Source organism: Mustela putorius, unplaced genomic scaffold, assembly GCF_011764305.1.
Source record: "Mustela putorius furo isolate JIRA1106 unplaced genomic scaffold, ASM1176430v1.1 tig00000127_pilon_pilon_pilon, whole genome shotgun sequence".
Classification (NCBI taxonomy): Eukaryota; Metazoa; Chordata; class Mammalia; order Carnivora; family Mustelidae; genus Mustela; species Mustela putorius.
The window spans coordinates 13,012,410-13,032,744 of NW_025421288.1; the positions used below are offsets into that span (position 1 = coordinate 13,012,410).

Below are 20,335 nucleotides of genomic sequence, written 5' to 3' on the forward strand. Positions count from 1 at the left end.
ATGACCATTTATTTAGAACAGGACAAGAAATCATAGCAAACTGTAGATTTTTATAAGTGACAAATACCACAAATAATGCAAAATACAGGAAAACATCTGCAATATTTTTTCTACCATTCTTGCTGCGCACTCTTTGACATTTTTTCATAGGTAACAGTTTTGAATTTCTTCCATAAAGGGAACTGAGAATTAATATAATCTTTTTTCTTAGCATGGTTGATCAAAAATTGTGTTGTATTATAAATAGTTTAAAGATACTACTTAGCTTTACAACCCACTCTTTTTTTTTTTTTTTCCAAATATTTTACTTATTTAATTGAGAGAGAGCAAGAAAGAGAGCGTGAGCAATGGACAGGGAGGAGGGGCCGAGGCAGAGGGAGGAGGAGACTCCCCGCGGAGCAGGGAGCCTGACACGGGGCTCGATCCCAGGACCCCGGGATCATGACCTGAGCTGAAAGCAGACGCTTAGCTGACTGAGCCACCCAGCACCCGTCACAACCCATTCTTGTAATGTCACTAACATCCTACACATTTTTAGGACTAGTAACAACTCTGGGAAGACCCCTATCCAGTTTTTTTTGCCCCTGCCTCCTGGGCACAGTCCCATCAAGATCTGTTGTGCATCTCCAGGGGGTCAGCAGGGGCTCTCCTGGTTCCAGGGCAGCCTCCTGGAGCAAAGCAAACAGACCTGCCGTGGTTGCCAGGTGTGGTGCTGCACAGCAAGCCGAAGGCAAAGGTCAGGGGTCAAGCGCTGTCCTGGGCCAGGTGGAGGACGAGGCTTACGGCCAGTGGGTTTGGTCAGTGGTGGACATGGCTGGCCAAGGACTGCAGTCATGGAAGGGGTCAGCAGGACCCCTGGTGGAAGGCAGACCATGGGCATCCCCCTGGCGGTCAGCTGGTGCCACCAGCATGTGCCCAAGGACCAGCATCAGGCCAGAAAGTCACAGGACCCACACCCTGCCTCCTGCACAAAGATGTCCTTGGAGGGGAGCAGGAGGCTTGGAGAATGTGCTTCTGCATTCACATGGAAGCAGGCTACCCACCCACAGAGCCTGGGGGACAATCAGGCTCCACAGGCCAGGCCTCAGCGAAGGAGAGCCCTGTGACACCCAGGAGAAATTGCATTTTGTCTTCCCAGCTGAGTCCCATTGTGAGAGCCAGACCACATCAAGGCATGGGGGGCTTTGGCCTAGAAGAAAGAGACCCCAACAGGGCAAGGGGCAAGGCTCTGGGGCTGTTAACAGCAGGCCAGACAGACACTGGGCAGGGAAGGCATGCAGATCCCCGGGGCGCCCAGGCTCTCAGGCCCCCAGCTCGTTGGTGCCCGTGGGGGGTGTCTCCCTCCCCTCCCTGTCAGGCTCCTCCCTCAGCACCCTGCGGAGTATGGCCCCTGGGGACTCCCGCAAGCAGCAGTGTCCCTGGCTGCCCACCACGAAGTAGATGACAGGATTGGCACTGCTGCTCAGGGCCGAGGAGAGGCATGCCATGTGGTGGAAAAGAGTCTTCTGATTCTGGGGCAGGTCCAGCCAATAGAGGAAGAACCAGCTGATGCCGAGAGGCAGGGCGCAGATGAGGAACATCGTGACAGAGGCCAGGATGACCACGTACAGCCGTGTGGGCTGCGGCCGCCCCCACTCCTGTGAGCTCCTCCGCACCCGCACGAAGAGGGTCACGCTGGACAGGGTCATCACTGGGGTGAAGATCCCCATGATGAGGAAACTGAAGACGGAGTCCACCGTGTAACACTGCCTTAGGCTGGCCCAGAACTCCCTGCAGAAGAGTGAGACCAGCACGTTCATCAGGAGGGACAGCAGCCAGAGCAGGGCACACGCCACGGCTGACAGGTGCCGGGGGCGGCGACACTTGTACCAGATGGGAAAGAGGACAGACAGGCAGCGCTGCGCGCTGATGGCCGTCAGGAGGGTCAGGCTGGTGGTGTAGGCGAAGGACCTCGCTCTCTCCATCACCTCATAGGCCGGCAGGGTCGGGTCGAGAGAGAGGGTGACGGCCGTGCAGAGGAGGAAGAGGAAGTCAGCCACGGCCAGGTGGAGGATGTACGTGCAGAACGGGGTCATCTGCCCCGGGCAGCTCAGCAGCCAGACCACCAGGCCATTGCCCATCATGCCGCACACGCAGACGAACGTGGCCAGGATGCTCAGCACCTCGGGAGCGGTGTCCGGTGTGTTTATCATGGAGTCATTTGGGGAGAGCTTCTGGACATAGGAGTCCGCTATAATCCCGTTCATCCTGTGGAAAGAATATGGACCGACTTGAGGTTCTGTGTTGCTGGAGCCCCAAGGGGCTTCTTGGGGCCCCACACCCCAACTGTCCAGTTTCAGGGCTTTCTCCTGGGTTCTGTTTATAAGAAACATAACCAAGAGGGGCACCTGGGTGGCTCAGTGGGTTAAAGCCTCTGCCTTCGGCTCAGGTCATGGTTCTAGAGTCCTGGGATCGAGCCCTACATCTGGCTCTCTGCTCAGCAGGGAGCCTGCTTCCCCCTCTCTCTCTGCCTACTTGTGATCTCTGTCTGTCAAATTAATAAATAAAATCTTTAAAAGAAAAAAAAAAAAAGAAACATAACCAGGAGGCTTAGCCCATTCCCTGCTTTCCTGGTTCCCATCCCGCCAACTCTGCCAGCCCTGCTGTGACATACCCCAAGTTGTTCTAAACACCCTTTGTCAAGTGAAGAGGTTCTCTTGCATTTTGAGTTTATTATTATTATTTTTTAATCATGAAGAAGTATTGACTTTTATCAAAGGCTTTCTTTTCGCTCTTGACTTACCAAGTTCCCTTTACACATGAGACCCTCAAAACTCTGTTCTGGCTTCTCTGTCCTACATACTGCTTTTATGGGCACGTGTGTTTAAAATATGTAAGTGGTTTGGTGTGAGCTCTGGTGCTGTGTGGCTGACAGCCACTCAGTACTCGTTCTGTGCCCTTTTCATGATGTTTCATCCTCCAGGAGACCACTGAGCTCTGGCTGGTTTCCCCCTTCCAGAGAGCATCTTCAGGCATAAAGCTGGGGTGATCACAGGGCTCATCTCTTCTATTTCCCTTTTCTTGGAGCTCACACTCCGGGGATGCCTCTTGTCCAGTATCTGAACACAGCTGAGTCTTCTGTTTTCTCCAGTTTTCTGGTTGTTGACCGTGGGAGGGCTGGTCCAGTACCAGTTCCTCCCTTGTGGCTAGACACAGAAATGCCTCTGATGTATTTTCCTCTTGATCATTGCTGGTGTGGAGGAACCCTGTTGATTCTTGTCGTTTTTATTAATCAGGCAAATGTCCTAATATAGCGGACCATACCTATCCATTTTTCTGTTGACAAGTTTGATTTTCTTATCCCTCTAATTTCTTTTTCATGTCTTATAGCATAGCCCAGAACATCTAGTCATCTGCTGAGCGCTGGTTGCAGTCAGGTGTGCTTATCTTCTCCCTAAACTTCAAGTTTCTCTATCAGATGTGATGGTTACTCTGAGTTTGTGGTATTATCTTTGATCAGGGTGAGAAAATTCCCTTCCTGGTTGTCTGAGAGTTTTTATCATAAATGATGGAATTGATCACAATTATTTTTCTGCATCTACTTAATCCCTTTCTTTTTTTCCTCCCTTTGTCTCTTTATGTGGTGGATCTATAGTGGTACGTTTTCTGGTATTTACTCCTTGTTACATTTTTAGGATAGACCATTTCTATTTGCTCTGGTCACTCCCCTTTCCCCTCAGGTATCCTGGTTTTATTTAGAAAATGTCCCCCCATGTTCATAAGTGAAATTAGCCTATAATTTTCCCCTCTTGTACTATCCTTGTCTGTTTTTTATTTCAAAGATGTGAGATTATACTGGTTGCATAAAATGACTTGAAGAGATTGCCTTTTTTCTCTACCTTCTGGAACAATTTGTAGCATGTAAGGATTATCTTTCTTTGAAGATTTGGCAGAAGGTAAAACCATCTGGTCAGGTTATTTTTATGTGATTGTTAGGAGACAGGCATGGCTTTGTGAAAAGAAAATTACAAGTGCAACTATATAATAGGTTTAATCAGATTTTGAATCTCTTCTTGAGTTAGAGTAGGCGATGTTATTTTTCTGGGTAATTCTTCATGCTTATGGTTTCACATTTATTGGTAGATACTGTAAATAATCTACACAATATTCCCTTATAATTTTTAAAGCCCTAATTCAATCTTCCATTTTAAATTTGTGTGCTCACTTCTTTTTTTAAAAAATCAGTTTGCTAGAGGCTCAGTTTTACGAGAACTTTTTCTTAAACGTCTCTATTGTTTCTTTGTTTCCAGATTTCCGTTTTATTTATTTATTTATTTAAAAGATTTTATTTATTTATTTGACAGAGAGAAATCACAAGTCGGCAGAGAGGCAGGCAGAGAGAGAGGAGGAAGCAGGCTCCCCGCAGAGCAGAGAGTCTGATTCCGGGCTCGATCCCAGGAGCCTGGGATCATGACCCGAGCCGAAGGCAGAGGCTTTAACCCACTGAGCCACCCCACTGAGCCACCCAGGCACCCTCCAGTTTTCTGTTTTAAAAAAAGATTTTATTTATTTATTTGAGAGAAAATGAGAGAGCATGAACAGGGAGGAGAGGGAGAAACAGGCTCTCTGCAAACAGGGAGCCCAACGTGGGACTCGATCCCAGGTCCCTGGGATCATGACCTGAACTGAAGGCAGACGCTTAACTCACTGAGCCACCCAGGCACCCCCGGTTCCAATTTTAATTGATGCTTTTACTTCTTTTACTTTCTTTGGATTTACCTTGTGATTGTTTTTCAGCTTCCTGTGTTGAACTGCTAGGCAACTATCAAAATTTCTCTTTCTAAGGGGCATTTTGGGCTCTGGATGACTCCTAAGTATTTCTTTAGCTGTTTCATGCATTTTGGTTTATAGTGTCTTCATTGTTGTTCATGCCTAAATATTTTAACGTCGAAAACCACTGAAAATACGTAAAATTTAAATTTCCATAAATTTGTTACAGATATTATTTCATAGCACTACGAATATTTTTATCTGCCACAAATAAGTTTTGTCATTTTCTCTTCGGCTTTTGGAATCTTTGTTAAGTGGGGACAAATCTGAGATGATCATGCCGTCCCTGTCGAGTGTACCTTTTATGTGGTGGCCTTCTTCACTTTATTTTTTATTTTATCTATTTATGAGAGTGAGGGAGAGAGAGAGGGAAAGAGCGCACAAGCCAGGCAGAGAGGCAGTGGGAAAGGGAGAGCCAGACTCCCCGCTGAGCAGGGAGCCTGATGGGGAGCTCAGTCTCTGGACCCTGGGATCATGACCTGAAACTAAAGCAAATACTTAACCGACTGAGCCATCCAGGCGCCCCAGGCCTCTTCACTTTCAATGCTGAGATCTGCTACCAGGATTTGGCCCTGGTTTCTGTTGGTATCCACAGGGTGTCACTGGTCCAGGAGCAGGTCTGTGGTGGGGTTCATGGGTCGGAGATGTGGCATCGTGCAGACGTTTGTAAATTCAGACTCTGTTACTGTGAATGCTGCAAATCTGGGGCTTTAGTTCCTGAAATTGGTGCCTGACTCAGCTCATGCACCCTTCCCCCACAGTCTCAGGCAGGGGGGAGGCTCCTGAGGGCATTCTGTGCAGAAAGCTGCTTGTCTAAGCAGCAGGGAGCTCCTGGGCTTGGCCTTGTGGAGCCCCCTCTGCTCCAGCTCCAAGGGACTTCCCAGCCCCACAGCCCTTCCTCATCCCCACCCCACCTAAGCCCCATCTGATGTTCTCTGGGCCACCGGCGTCGCTCTAGGACCCAGAGATTTCCTACCTCTCCAGGGCTGGGTAGGAGGGGGATTGTGTTTTCTCCCCAGTTTCTCGGCATCCACAGTGGGAGGGTGGGACCATGACCCACACAGCCTCCATAGGTGCCCTGTCTGTCGTCACAGTCAGGAGTCCCTCCCGCAGGATCCACAGATGTTTAAGTAACATTGATCAAACTTCTACTATGTGCCAGGTACCTACATGGTGCTCTGTGTCCCACGGGGTAGATGATAGCATATGGACATGCGCGGAATGCATGTCCGCACCCAGGAGCACAGATGCACACACAGATAGTACAGATACACATAGAAACACAGTATAGATGCACAGCAGTGGCCAGGACACAGAAAGGCCGTCCTCATAGAACTCAGGGTCCAGGGTGGGGAATGTACAATAGACAGGATTATCCCCTGTCCCCCAGGGGGTACATAAGAAGGCAGGGACCTGCTGGAAGGTGCTGAGGTTGGAGGGCGGCAGGGAGAGGCTCGTTGGAGGGGCTGCTATGAGAGACCCATTGCTGTCTGTGCAGGGGGCTGGGACCCTGCTCCCCTGGCCCCTCCCCAGCCAGCGGAACCCTTTACACACCGCCCTCCCGAGCCACTAGTGATTGGTCCCTGCCCAGTGCCAGGCTCAGCGAAGGAGTGTCCTCGAAGCCCCACGCTAAGTAAGGAATGTGTGGGCCGCTCCCCAGGGATGGAGGACGCGGGTGGCACCTGCTCCTCGGGCAGGGCGGGATGCACTAGGTCACCCTGTGGGCCGACTGACGCCCCCCAGTCCAGTGCCCCACCCCACCTCTGAGTGCATGTAGTGCCCCCCGACCCTCTGCTCTGGTCAGGGTCCCAGAAGCCTGGACAGGGGCCCTCCGCACACCTGGGCTGCTTCTCAGCTGTCACCTGATACCCCGCTGATGGGGACAGAGGGTGGACCAGGCCAGGGCTATTCTGGGTCCTGGGCTACAGACCTTCCCGGGGATGCTGCTCGAAGGGGAGACCATCGACAAGCAAGAATATGCAGCTTTCGGGGTGGGAACTTCCAGAGGGGCTGACAGCTGCTGGGAGAGCAGTTTTAGTAGCCAAGCGGCAGTGGGGACAGAGCGCGTGGAGGGACGACGGGTGTGCTGCAGGCGCGGCGGCTCCCTAGACCCCTCCAAAGGGGCGGCTCTCGGCAACAGAGACCCCCAGATGTGCCGAGGAGGCAGCTGTGGAGGCAGGGGTGCGGGTGACCCTTTGAAGGGGTGTTGTAGTGGGCAGGGGGGAGGCGAGGGTAGAGAAATGGGACCAGGGACGGAGGACCCAAACGGGAGCTGCTCAGCAGAGGGAGACCTGAGGGCGCAGGCACGGTCACGGCTGCAGGGGGGCGGGGGGAGTGCGCCTGGGGGCAGAGTCGGTACCGCGGGCAAGCGGCCTGGGAGCTGGGCACTGCCCAGGAGAGACGGGAGAAGCGGGGAGCCCACCAAGCTTGCGGGACCCCATGCGGGAAGGTTCCTCCTTTCCAGTGAAAGAAGGAAGAAGAGGGGAGGGGTGTGGGGGGCGGGGGGAGGGGGCCTCCTCCTGACAGCTATGGGCCCAACTGTGTCCCCCTCAGTGATCTGTTGAGGCACCAAGCCGCTGCGCTCCTCTCAGAGGTGGGCCTGTACGAGGTGTTCAAGGTGAAACGATCCGATCCGGAGGGCGGGTCGTGATCTGGTAAGACCAATGCACTTCTGAGACGAGTTGCTGGAGCCTACTCTCCTCCCCCGCTGCCTCCCCTCTGCTGGGCTCTTCCCTGAGCCCCGCACTCCCTCCGACTCTGAGCTACGAGGGTTGTCACTGGGCCTGTGAGCCCCTCGGGCAGGCCAGCATCGGACTAGAGCCCCTCCACGCCCTCCCCGCCCTGGGCCCAGGCCTGCACGTAGCCAGTGCTCAGTGATCACACGTGAAAGGTGATGGTTTAGAAGACGGTGCCTGTCGAGTTAGCTGTAGGATGCCTGTCTTCAGAAGCCTTGTTTGAATTTCTGTCTACCTCACCTGACGCCTTCGGGAAATGTCATTTCTAGCTAATACGGTCCATCTCTCCTTGTCCTTTAAACGTTTAAAAGGTCACCTAGATGAGATAGTAAAACAGTCTCCTTTAAAAGGTCTGAGGGTCAAGAGGACGTAGGTTTTGCTATGCCCTCGTGCTGCCTCCCAGTGTTAACGGTAGGATCACACCCTTGAAGGATTTTTTTTTCTGTGCATTTCCATATAACGTTTTTACAGAAATGAAAACCTATGACTTGCTGCTTTCCCCAAAACAAAGTGAATGTCTTCTTCAGTTGTGCTCACCTGACACCTGTATGTCCCTCCTTTGTCCTGGCCTGGCTGTCACCACTGATGGGGGCTCCCCATGTGGCTGGCCCCCTGGGGGTGATCTGAACCACTTTAAATATGGGTGTGAGCTAGGCTTCTGTTGTCCGTTTTATTTGGAAGATGCCAGCTCGGGGAAGTTGAGGCACCTCCCGGGCCATCCAGCCATGTCTGGCTGAACAGGGACTCTCGCCCCGGGGTTGTTGCTAGGCACCACCCATCACCACCATGCTCTCCTCCACCCAGAGAGTAAAAATGTGAGGCTCCTACCTGCTCCCGACTTGGTGCTCAGTCCTTCGGGGAAAGGTGACCGGGCTCTGGTGTCTAATTCCAACGCCTGGAAGCAGCTCCACTGGCTCCATGCCCCCGAGCTGCTCCGGCCCAGTCCCTGCTCCCGGCTCTGCAGGGCTTCTCCCAGCTCGCCTTGGCTGCTCCCCACCCTGGCCTCACAGGAGTCCTGTCCCTGGGATGCCTTCACTCTGCTCTCTGAGATGCTGGAAGGGGAGCTTGAGGCATAAATACAGGAAGGCACCCACCCCACCCAGGAGGCCTGCAGACAAGCTGGCTGGGGACTAATGGACCTAGCTGGGTGTGGGCTCTCAGGCTGCCCATCTAGGCTGGGGGATGCCTTTCAGGGAAATGAGAATAAGGCTGGGGGCCGTGAGGAGCTGCGGGAGTGTTCACGTCCTTCCTGTGCCATCCTGGCAGTGTCTCCCTGCCTGAAGGCCATCTGGGACAGCCAAAGAGGCCTCAGAGCATCAGCAGGCCCTATCATCTCGGCGTTAACATAGCGCTGTGCAGGAAAGAGGGTCTCTTGTGGGCCGGGAGAGGCCATTAGGTCGACACAGCCCTCTGCATGGAGAGATGCTCTGGCTAATGGACCTGCCCAGGGCTCTGCTTGCTGAGGGGCGGAAAGGAAGGAGCCTGGACCCTGGACTCCAGAGCCCCATTTCAAGTCTGAGTTTGTCCGCCTATTAGCTGGGGAGCTTTGTGGTTTAGGGGACCCCTCTGAGCATCCGAGGCCTCACTGAAATTCATGGAGTCCCTTCCGGTCTCTCTCAACAACTTGAGTACAGCGCTCGAGGCAAGAGAGAGGGAATCATTCTGACCTCAGTTGGTGACCTTTCCCCGCATAGGCTGAACCCACTTTCCTGCCTGGGAATTCACGAGTCCTCTAAAACTGAGCCCCCTCCCGGTTCGGATGGAGGCTGACCTCACGGCTGTGTAGCCTGGCGGTCCGATGCCCCGCGGGACATGGTGGCTGCTCTTGGGGTCTACAGGCGTTGACTGACGGGTGGCTGGGGCCTGGGGCTGTCGTGCCCACCCTCATGCCCGGTCCTGGACGTGAAGGAGAGGTCGGTGTGGGAGACCTCTGGCCTCAGCTTTGGGAAGACACGTGAGTGAAGAGAGGAGAGGCACGAAGCTCCGATGTCGAAGTGTCACCAACGCCCCACGTCATGGACAGGTGACGGAGGACAGAGAGGCCCCATTGTGCTCATGGGTGTCCCCAGGGGACACAGAGCATCCCCATGTCAGAGGAGCAGCTCGGACCGTCCCAGGCTCTTACTCTGGGCTTGCCGAGCCGGGGTGGTGGACGTCTTACCCCGAGGAGGTAACACCTAGCCTGAGAAGGGGAGGGGACACAGGTGACCCAGGAAGACACGGGCTTCCTGGCAGGAGCTGTCCCGTTCTGGCACCTTCTGTGGCTAGAACTGGGCCTGGCAGGTACAGAGGCTCACATTTCCCGACTAGTGACAGGTGAGGGACAGAGTCCCTGGAATCAGGGGCCCGGATCCAGCTGTTCCCGGCCCGCGACCGCACCCCGACTTCTCAGCGACAGGAGCCAACCCGGTTCCAGTGTGGGCCCGTGCGTGCGCGTGCATGAGTTCGTGCGTGCGCGGGGACGATTGTACGCGTGGGTGGGTTGGTGCGCCTGCGTGAGTAGTTCGTGCGCGTGCGCCTGAGTGCGTGCGCCTGCGCGCTTCAGTGCGGCTTCTGTCACGTGCCGCCCAGGAGCCTAACCCGAGGGGAACGCGGGACCCGGAGGAGGCGCCGGCTTGGGTCGTGCTGGTGACACGGCGAGGACCGGCAGACCCCACGGGCCACCCGAGGCCGCGGGCGTCGGGACGCGGGCGACGGGCAGCGCCTTGGACGGCGGCTGCGGTGCGCCCTGGCTGAGCCGCGCCCGCCCCGCGCAGCCGGGCCGCGCCGCTGCCGTCGGGCGTGGAGCGCGCGGTGCGCCGCCTTCCCGCGTGGGACTCTGGAGATCCGCGCTTGCTCCTCCGGGGATGGTGAGTGTGGCTGCCGCGGGACCGCGGCCCTGGAGGGCGAGAGTCTGGCCGAGGGGCGGACCGCCCCCGGGGCCTGGGCCCAGGGCTGGGGAGGCGGGCCCCGGGAGCGGACTCCGGGTCCTGTGTCTTGGGTAGGGGGAGCGCACGTTCCGGTGGCAGCCCCGGGAATGGTCGGCGGGAGGGAGGCGCCTGCTGGAAACCGCTGATGGAGCTCCCGGGTAGGGCAGTGGGTGGACTTCCGAGACACCCACCCCTCCGCACCCCAGCCCCGGGCCGACCAGACTCGTTTCTGTTTCTTATCACGTGCTGTGCAGATCGGCCGGGAGCAGTCTGTCCGGTGTGACCTCGAGTGGCCTAAAGCACAGGGGTGCGGGGCGGGGGTGGGGGCCTGGGACTCTGGGGCGCTAGGACATTCTTGGGGGGGGCGGTGTGATGGAAATGTTCTTCGAGCGAGGACACAGACGTTCCTCGCAGCGATTTGGTGAGGTCGCGAGTGTGCATACGTGTGTCAGAGATCATCGACCGCGTTAACAGTTCATTTCATTGTGCCTAATGTCAACCGCAAGAATTTTCTTTTCTTTTTTTTTTCTTTTTTTTTTGGACGAAATCTGCCCGAGTAGGTGAGCCTTCTCCCAAATTGCCAGGAAGCTTAGCGCTGGCATTCTGACTCACTGCGGCGGACTTTTCCATGAACTTTTGTTCTGTGAACGGAGCCCTGTTGTCTCCAGCCCCCAGTGGCCTCAGATACACGACTTCCGTGCTCGCATTCCGAGTTGCCCTGAAGGGACCGTGTGGACGGGGTGATCTCTGCGACGGGTTTTGGTAGCTCCCTGGTCGGGTCACGCACGTCTGTAAGAGCACCTTTCCTTGGGCTGGGCGGCTTCCCATCCGGGGAGAGGTGACTGTTAATGGACCCACCCCTTCATCCCACCTTCTAGATGGATCCCGCGGCTCCTGGAAAAGACGGGGTGTCTTGGCAGAGGATTCTAGACCAAGACGTGCACATGTGAAAGGATCTCAGGCTTCAGAATTCTGGCCCCAAAGAGAAAACTGGGTTATCTCACAAGCACAGCCGGCAGGGTGGGAGCCAGCAAGGCCGATGCCGGAGAGGCGTTTCTGTTTGGTCTTACGGAGACAGGCCAGGAAGACGCAAAGAGGCCTCAGCTCTCAGGCTGTGTGTTGTGCTGTGTGCCGAGCACGAGTCCCCGGCCTGCTGCCTGCCCGCTTCATCTGCCAGCTGCCCAAGCCTGGGTTGCGCCCTCCTTTGGTCTCAGGCGCTGGACTGTTGGCTCCAACAAGGCCGGTCTGGGTTGTCCTTGGACTTTGATGGGCCTGTCCTGTCTAGTCAGTGCGGCATCCCCGGGGCCCCTACTGCCGGTGCTTTGCTGGTGGCCACTGCCAGCGGCCTGGGTTCCAGGGCAAGCACGTGGCCACCAGAGAGGTGGGACAGTGACGGGGGCTCCACCCTGGGTTCGAGCCGCCTGTCCCTGGGAGCCCAGCTGTGCAGGTTAAATGAGCTGGTGGAGGTTTTAGCCCAGGGCCCACTGCACACAGCAGGTCCCCTGCGAATGGCAATCTGTGCCCTGCTCCCCAGGCTGGGATTGGTTCTTCCTTGTCCCTCCTTCCTGGCCACCCTGCTCTCTCTTAGAAGGGACACTTTGCCTCTGCTCCAGAGGCCTGTGCTGGATCTGTGAGAAAACCCAGGCCCACAGCTTCCGGGTGGCAGTACTCTGTCTCCCTGAGGCATGCTCTTGACTTTGCACATTTGGCCCTGTTTCTTATGTGCATCATCCAGGAGTGTGCTTGTCCAGACAGCGGTGGCGGGGGGGCACCGAAAGCAGGGCCCCACAGCCCTACCCTGGCGGCTCTGCAGTCCTCGCCCCGCATATCTGGTGGTGGTAGCACGTTGTGCTTAGTAACAACTGGAGTGGCAGGGAGACCAGTGTTTGTTCCTCGTGGGGCCAGCTACGGGTTCCTTCGTAGGGATGGCGATATGCAGCCCCTGAATTCGACTCCTGCGCAGTGTTCAGGGGAGGGCGGTTAGACCCCTTGTTCCAGAGAGTTCCATGGTGGAGATCTGTGATGCTCGGGTCCCTCTGCTTCCTGACTTTCCCAGACACCAGAAAGAAGGAGGCTGGGGTGGTCCCAGCTGAGCTGCCTTTGGTGGGGGACCGCAGAGGCTTCTGTGCCCCGCCCCTGCGGCCAGCTCCCTGGGCCCAAGGTGGGAGGAGGAACGAGCCCTTCTCCTCTGCTCCCGCCTCTCCATGAGCTCAGATGGGAGGCTGTCCAGGGTGGACAGGATGTGCCGGCAATCCCCATGTGGCTGGGGACTGGGTGGGGGAGGAGAGGCCTTACTCTCGGGGAAGACTGTAGGGATCCGCACCTGAGGAGGGTCCAGACGCTGGGCAGGGCCGATCCTGGGGTTCACCCCCCACCCTCCCAGCCCGCTGCCCACTAAGCACGGCCAGATGTGTATTCTTGTGGGGCTCCAGCCCTTCCCCGATCTCCAGGTCCTGCAGTGAGTGAGGCTGCCCGCCCGCTCACTGGGCTGGGTTCTGAGCTGCTGCAGCTGGGCCCAGGCCAGGAGGTCAGTTCCTGCTCCCAGCGGGTGGCGAGGGGTAGCTCCTGGCATTAGACTCAGGGCCAGAGGCCTAGGGTGGGAGCTCCTGAGGAAGAGGTGAACCTCCAGGGACTCAGATTCACTGGGTCCCAAGACAGTGGCTCCTCAGAGGCTCCCTTGTCCGTCTTTAGGACTGGGAGGCATTTCTTTCCAGTGGAGGCCTGCTGGTGGAAGCTTTCCCATTGAGTGGATCCCGCCCCTCATTCGTATCCTCAGGACCTGACTTGGCTTCTTTGAGTCCCCAGAAGTGTCAGAAGTGTCTCTGCTTTTTTGGGGATTCTTGGACTGGCTTTCAGGGTTGGAGGGATGGGTCAGGAGGTGGGGGGAGTGTGCGAGGCCGGGGCGGGTGCACCCCATGCGGGGAGTGGGAGAGGCTGGTGCCCCGGGCTCCGCTCTCTGAAGCTCTTCTGCCTCCAGACACTCAGGGTTCTCTCTCTGCAGAGCAGGGACCTTGATGGAGGAGCCTCTGGGCTTGTTGGAATGGGGAGCACAGGAGCAGAGGCCTGGAGAGGCCAGGAGGAGCGAGTCCACCACCTGGGGATTGGTTGCCAAGAAATGCATTTGGGGGTCAGCCCACCCCAGGGTGGTCCTTCAGCCCTTGCTCTGGGTTGACCAGGGTAAGGAAGAGCAAGTTCAGGGTTTGCAGGTGGAATGCCAGGCACCAACTGGGCCAGCAGGAGAGGCTGGAGGTACCGCCGCACCCTGGGTGGGCCGGCTGGTGGTTCTGTTAGCCAGCTCCCTCCTAGCCCTCTCCCTGCTTTCTGCAGATGGGGGCCTTACCCCAGCCTGGGCCACTGGTGCCTCTGCCCTGGTCTGTCCTTGGGCCTATGTAATGAGCAGGTTCCCCCAGAGCTTCCCTGCCCTGGGGCTGGGGTCCCAGGCTGGACACCTGGAGCCCAAGACAGGCCTCTTCGGGGACTGGCTGGAGGTGGGCAGGGGGCAGTCAGGGAGCCTCTGACCCAGCCCTAGTTGAGCTGTCTCTTGGGAGGGGCTCCAGCCTATTGCTGGGCATTGGGTAGGTACCAAGTTCAGGGAGGCCAGCCCCAGCCCCGCGTCAGAGAGGGTGGGAGAGGGAGGGGCATTCTGGACAGGTGGCAGGAGGAGAAGCAGCAGCCGTACCCAGGGGACCTCTGTGTGGACACGCTGTGTTCCACGACAGGACCTGTATTAAGCAGCACATGGAAACTGTTTCCAGGGGGACCAGAGAGCCCTGAATGGGTGAGAAAGGGCATAGGCTTTAACCAAGAGGACAGGGCAGCTGACCAAAGCTCCATTAGGCAGAGGGGTGGTTACCCTACCAGGAGAGGGACCACTCCAGAGGTGTAGATGGACCATTTGGGAGAGGGAGCTCCCCAGAGGTGTAGACGGATCAGCCAGGAGAGGAGCACAAATGCCAGAGGACAGAGCAGGTCGGGTGGGTGGGGCATAGCTTGGGAAGGCGACCATCTGGGTGGGCTGTTCGTCACCGACGGGGCCTCACTGTGGAGCAGGTGCAGACAGGACAGAAGGCAGGAAGCCTTGCTCAGTGCACGTTATAAAATGTTTATTGATATACATTTATTGTCTTCTATAAAATTTGCATTGGCTACACAGGGCCCCTGTGCTTGGAGGTGGAGCCAGGGCCCACTCCTGGGTGAGGAGTGGAGCCCAGAGACTCCTGGACAGTGGGCCAAGGTTCGAGAACCAGGTGCACAGCAGCATGGACATGCTGTGCTCTGGGAGGCTGCCCAGGGGCTGGCCTGCAGGGAGTCGGAACTGAGAGTGACCTGCCCCAGCTGCCCGAGGCCGCTTCTCGTCTAGCTGCTTGCCATGACCGGAAACTCCCCCATCAAAGTCACCAAAGGATTCAGGGCAGGGATGTTGGGTGCAGAAGGACGGAACTACAAGGCAGGTTAGCCGGAACTCTCTTCCAGGTAGCACCGTCCGTTCAGCTTGGCTCGCCAGTACTGCCTTGAGGGGGCGGAAGGGAGCGAACAGGTGCCCTGACGGGGGCAGAGCTGCAGCCCCGCGGGGGAGCAGTGGTGCTGGCTACATTGCTTTCAAGGAGGCCTGATTGAAAGGGGTAGGAGGGGGAGGGGGCTGGCTGACCCCTCGTCCCCTCCTTTGCTGACCAGCTTCTGGCCACGGAGGAGAATGGCAGGGGAAGCTTGGCCCGGCCAGAGGGCCTGCATGTAGGTGGCTGCTCGGTCTCCCGGCCAGCCACCCCAGAGCCTCCAGCCCACGGAGAAGGAGGCACGAGGAGCCAGAGCAGACCTTCCGCCTTGCACCTGGGCCCTGTGGCCGCGGCCCAGCTCCTGTCTCGGCAGCAGAGGATCTCCGGAGGCTACGGCCCCTGCCGCCCAGCTGGCACCTGCCTCTCAGGACGCGTTCCCGGTGGGGCACTGCATCTCCATGGTGACTGTGTTGGGCGTGCCGCCCCCGGCTTCCCCCAGCTCGGCGCCGTCCCGCAGGGCCCGCTGGAAGACCACCCGGAGAGGCTCCCACAGCCGCTGGGACTTGTCCCTCCCCGCCAGGAAGTAGACGACGGGCTTGGCGCTGCTGTGGATGCAGATGCAGAGGTCGGTGACGTACTCAGGGAAGGGGGCCGGGATCTGGAAGACCCAGAAGAGGAACCAGTCGATCCCCAGGTAGATGGAGGACACGAGAAACACGGACACCATGGCCAGGATGACGTGGTTGAGCTTGGCAGAGCGCTGGCGTCGCCGGGCCCGGCATTCCACGTGCAGGATGAGCAGCAGACAGGGCAGCACCATGAGCGGGCAGAAGACGAGGAACAGCAGGATGCCCAGGAAGGTGTCCATGCGCCCACAGGCGCTGCCGGAGCCCCGTGAGGCCAGGAACACGCAGCAGTAGTGGTGGACGCCGGTGACCAGAAGCGACAGGGTCCAGAGCAGGGCGCACACCACGGCCGACAGGCGCTTGGGCCGGCGGCGCCAGTACCAGACGGGGAAGACGACGGACAGGCAGCGCTCCGAGCTCACGGCGGGCAGGAGGCTCACGCCGGCCACGAACGTGCAGAGCCCCACGACCCTGGTCACGGCGCGGACGTAGTCGGCGAATGTGCCCAGGAAGCCGCCCGTGTTCAGGATGGAAAACACAGCCTTGCTGAAGAGGTAGCTGACATCGGCGCCGGCCAGGTGCAGGAAGTACACGGAGAAGGGGCTCCGCTTGATGGAGAAGCCGAAAAACCAGAGGACCAGCCCGTTGCCCACCAGGCCGCACAGACAGAGGAGCAGGAAGATGTAGTTCATGATGGCGGGCGGCGGCAGCATGGTGATCTGCTTGATGGTCAGGAAGCCGCGGCTGTAGAGCTCGGGGGCCTCACTCATGTCAGGACACATCTGGGCGGGTGCAGAGGGGGAGACACCTGTGATGCGGGCCGGGCCCCGCCCCCAGACCTGCACCTGTGTCCCAGCTGATCACGGGGGTGAAGCCAACGAACTGGCTGGAACTAGAGCAGAAGACAGCCCTGCTCCCACCTAGTGCCCCTGCTCTGTGTCCCCAAGTCTGCAGCTCGCGGCCTGTAGGAGCCAGAGCAGAGACCGTCAGACAGAATAGAGGCCCGGGACGGCCCACCTGTGGGAAGAGACTCGTCCAGAGGTGTCTGTGTCACGAAAGATACGAACCACGGAAGAACCTTTCCAGGTTGAGGGACCGTGGTGAGCCATGGCCAGTAGATACGACACCTAGATTTCAGAGCGGCCCTACGGGTCACTGTGAAGGCTGCTAGCGGGGTGACGGGGAAACGCTCGCCTGCGCCGGGTATCCTCGTGCTGCACCAGCGTTAGATTTTCTGAGTCGGAAGATGCCCTGTGGCCCTGTACGGGAAGCTCCTTGTTCTCAGAGGCCCCAGGCTATTCGGGGTAAAAGGGGGCTTGATGTCTGCAATTTACTTTCCAACAGTTCTGGGAAAGAGTCTGTCTTGGGAGGCATCGAGAGAAAACACAGGCGCCAAAGGCCACCTGCTGCTGAAGGACACACACGTCTGCACTGCACTGTCCGTGCAAATTTTCTGTGCATTTGCCAGTTTTCACACCAAAATGTGAAAATATTTATTTCAAAAAAGTAGAATAAAATAATTGAAAAGGTGGACCCTGGCCCTCACTGGAGTGGGAGCCTGCCCTGTCGCGGGATCAGAGAGACAGAGGGATGTAGAAGTGACCCCTGCAGGGCTGGGGTGACCCTGGGTGTCTGGATCGTGAGGGATCTGGGTGTGGCCCAGCCCCCCCCTCCGGGAGGTGGAGACTTGTGGTGCTCTGGGGAGGCATTCTGATGCTCGAACAGTCTGGCCGACCGAGGGCACGGGCTATCTTGCCTGCAGGGTCTGGGCCGGGGATGAATGCGTGAACCCGGGCCCGGAGCAAGACACTGGTTTGGGGGGCGTGCACACAGCAGCACCTGTCCCGAGCACAGTGGCAGCTGCTCTGTCCAGCTGGTGGGTGCTGGGGGGCGGGAGGGGGCAGCGGACACGGGACCGTGGGCTGAGTGGCCCGTCCGTCATCCTTCCCCCCTCCCCAGAGAAGCCAGGAAACCCTACATCGTGATGTGAACTCCCCTGATCTTTAAATGTTCGCATTTAAAAACATCGTGTGGGCCAAACATCACACATCCACAAGCTGGATTCCTTCTCAGGCTGTCACTTTGAGCTCCCATTCCAAGCGACAGGGCTGCGCAGAGCACAGGAGAGCACTCCCCTCCTTCGGCCGGGCAGACGTCACTAGTCCATCCAGCACTCCCTCCCACAGAGCCTGGGCCTGACACCCCCACCCTAGTCCCCGGCAGACCCCCCCCCCCCCCAGTCAGGCGGGCTATCGGTTCCCATTGCTCAGGACTTTCCCCAAGAGGAAACAAACGGAAAGGTTTTTGAGGCTGGAACATTCCACCGCCTTCCAGATGGTCCTCAGCTTTGCCAGGTACCCCATAACGGGGGGAGGGGGTTCTGTCAAGGGAGTCTGCAAGCAGAGACTGGAGGTGTTGGCGAGACTTCGGGGAGACTGTGAGGTCCAGGCAAGCACGCGAAGGGGGTCTTCTATACCAGGCGCGCTTGTTGGCTCAGCATCTCTGTCCGTCAGCCTCCAAACCCCTTAGCTCGCTCTTTGCTCAGCCTTTCCTCTTGGTGGCTTTGACCACTTTGGGCCGCGGAGCAGTGGTCCCCAAGACCCAGTGCCCAGACAAGCCCATGCCGAGGGATCTCTCAGAGCTCCTCACAGGCTGGAAAAAGTCTGCAGTTCCCTCCCCTCCCCGGAGTCAGAGCGGGAGGGCTGGTGAGTCACTGGGCGTGTAGCTACCACCCCAGCCACATGCGGCCTTGGAAAATGCCTCTTCTCAGCCCGGCTCCCCTCCCTGGGCTCTGCCTTTTCTCTGGGGATTTCTGGAGACTTCTCCCCAGCCGGTCCCGTCTCTTCCTCCCGTGGCTGCTGCTCTACAGTGGTCACCAAGGGAGAAGACCGAGGGCCACAGGCCCTGGGCAAGAGTCCAGGCTTTGTTCCGACCTCTGGGCTCATCCCAGTCGAGGTACCGTGCTGTCGTGAGCCTCCGTTTTCTCTGATGTGGAGGAAGTTGTACCGGATGAACTCAGAAGGGCCTTCCAATGTGGAGCGAGCTTTGCCCAGGATTGAGAAGGGGGCTCCGGAGTTTTCCAGGAGCTCAGAGAAGTAGGGGGCTGGCAAGGGCAGAAGGGGTGGGTTGGCTTGATGCCTTGTTGGGGTCTTGGCCACAGCCGGTGCCGAAACGTAAACCATGACTACCAGACCCTGGCCTTCAGCAGCTTGGGCAGGGTGGCCCAGCGCCTGTGATGCTCTGTGGGGCCCATGGCTTCAGGGACGCCTTGGAGCCCGCTCCTCCGGGTCTCCTGGCAGGGCCTGGCCCTGGGATATAGCTGACCCCCATCTCTTCAGGGAAGAGACGGAACAAGGCTGCTCGAGGGAGAAACGGCTCACACAGGGTATGCACGGCGAAGGGATTTGAGGCTGCTGGGGATGCTGGCGACCGGGGGGCCCTGGGAGCAGGGCTGGGGCACATCGCCCAGAGGGTCTCCTGCCCACCAGTGTGTCCTGAGACAGAGGATTGGTCTGCGTGGCAGAGTGCAGGGGGAGGGGACGCTGGGCTGAGCCCGCCTCTGCCACCCCACCCCTCCTCTGCCACCCCACCCTGCCCCACCGTGCCTGGAGCCCCCTCTGCTGCCCAGCAGCACTTGCCTTACTCCGGCTGCCCGGATGGGCCTCCCAGGAACAGTTCCCCACCATCTCCAGGCCTGGCGAGTCCAGACTTCTCACGGCTCTGCTCTCTGTGCGCTGGCCCGCACACTTCTCCTGGCAAAGGCAGAAGGGGTGGCGTCAGGGCAGCGGTGTTCCCCACCCGCCTAGAAGGCCCCTCCACCTTCCAGCGCCCCTGCCCCAGCCCCCACAGCTGTCTCCTTAGAGGACAGGCCAGCAAGCAGGCACCTGGCTGCCTGAGAGGTGGGCTCTACGTGGGCACAGGGTGGTCCTGCGGGGTCCAGGGTGGGTCATGTCTGTACACACTGCCCCCTCCTGCCCAGGCTCCTCGTTCACGTCTTTGTCACGGCCAAGATGCTTACTGCTGCTTGCTGGGGGAGAAGCCTCTGGCCTCACCCCTTCTTGCTTGGTCTGTGTGATTTCTGAAGCCAGGTGGCTTTTGGGCAGTTATGCTCACGCGCATTGGCCTTGCACGTCCTTTGTGCCAGCCCACGGGGGCTCAGGGCTTCCCGGCAGGCAGTCCCAGCCGTAGGGTCAGGCCCCGTGTTTGTAACGCGCTACGGTGCAGGGTCTTCCCACAGTAGGTGACTGCAAGGCAGGACAGCCTGGTCAGCCGTCAGCATCACTGACCCCACCATCACCCCTGGGACAGCGACTCTCAGCCAGAAGCTGGACACCACGCCAGCCAGCCAGTGGCTATTGCCCCCTGCGGTCCTTGTTACTGGCTAGGAAGCAGGGATCATCGTTCCCCTATGACGGGGCCTCCGAGGCTCAGGGAGGTGTGGCCACCTGCCCAGGGGTCCCCTCGGTAACACCTGTGCCCACTGTAGCCCGGGAGATTTGCGTATCGTTGAGCCCCGAGGGGCTGCAGAGGAAGAACAGGTGGAGGGAGTTGGCCAGGAGAGCCCCGAAGCAGCCCTGGCCCCAGGCCGGAGGAAGGGCAGCATACTAAGCGGCGGCCCCAGGTCAGGAGGCCTGGGAGGGGTGACAGCCATGAGGGGGGCATCCCCACCTGACGGAGATAGCTCCATCCTGGCCAGGCAGAGCTTCTGGCTCCATGTGCCCCAGGTCCCCTTTGAATGGACTCCCGCTCCCCAATTTGAGCCC

The 20,335-nt window shown here is 58.3% G+C and overlaps 2 protein-coding genes across 3 annotated transcripts in view; both read right to left on the reverse strand.

Annotated features, from left to right (window-relative positions):
* MRGPRD (MAS related GPR family member D) lies at positions 1–19,319 on the reverse strand. Its single transcript, XM_013060029.2, has 2 exons — positions 19,211–19,319; positions 1–2,247 (listed from the first exon to the last, which is right to left on the reverse strand). Exon 2 carries the CDS (start codon positions 2,244–2,246, stop codon positions 1,302–1,304), a length of 945 nt encoding a protein of 314 aa, XP_012915483.1. The 5' UTR covers position 2,247; positions 19,211–19,319; the 3' UTR covers positions 1–1,301.
* The window catches only part of MRGPRF (MAS related GPR family member F), a 6,664-nt gene continuing 864 nt past the window's right edge, over positions 14,536–20,335 (reverse strand). The window contains exons 2-4 of one of the 2 annotated variants that reach the window (XM_013060027.2): positions 19,686–19,816; positions 19,211–19,324; positions 14,536–16,354 (exon numbers count right to left, since the gene is read on the reverse strand). In XM_013060027.2, coding sequence (XP_012915481.1) covers positions 15,371–16,354; positions 19,211–19,324; positions 19,686–19,691 — 1,104 coding nt within the window. In that variant the 5' untranslated portion in view covers positions 19,692–19,816 and the 3' untranslated portion in view covers positions 14,536–15,370. Of the gene's footprint in view, positions 16,355–19,210; positions 19,325–19,456; positions 19,590–19,685; positions 19,817–20,335 lie in introns of those variants that run through there. The other variant, XM_013060024.2, reaches the window with a different exon arrangement.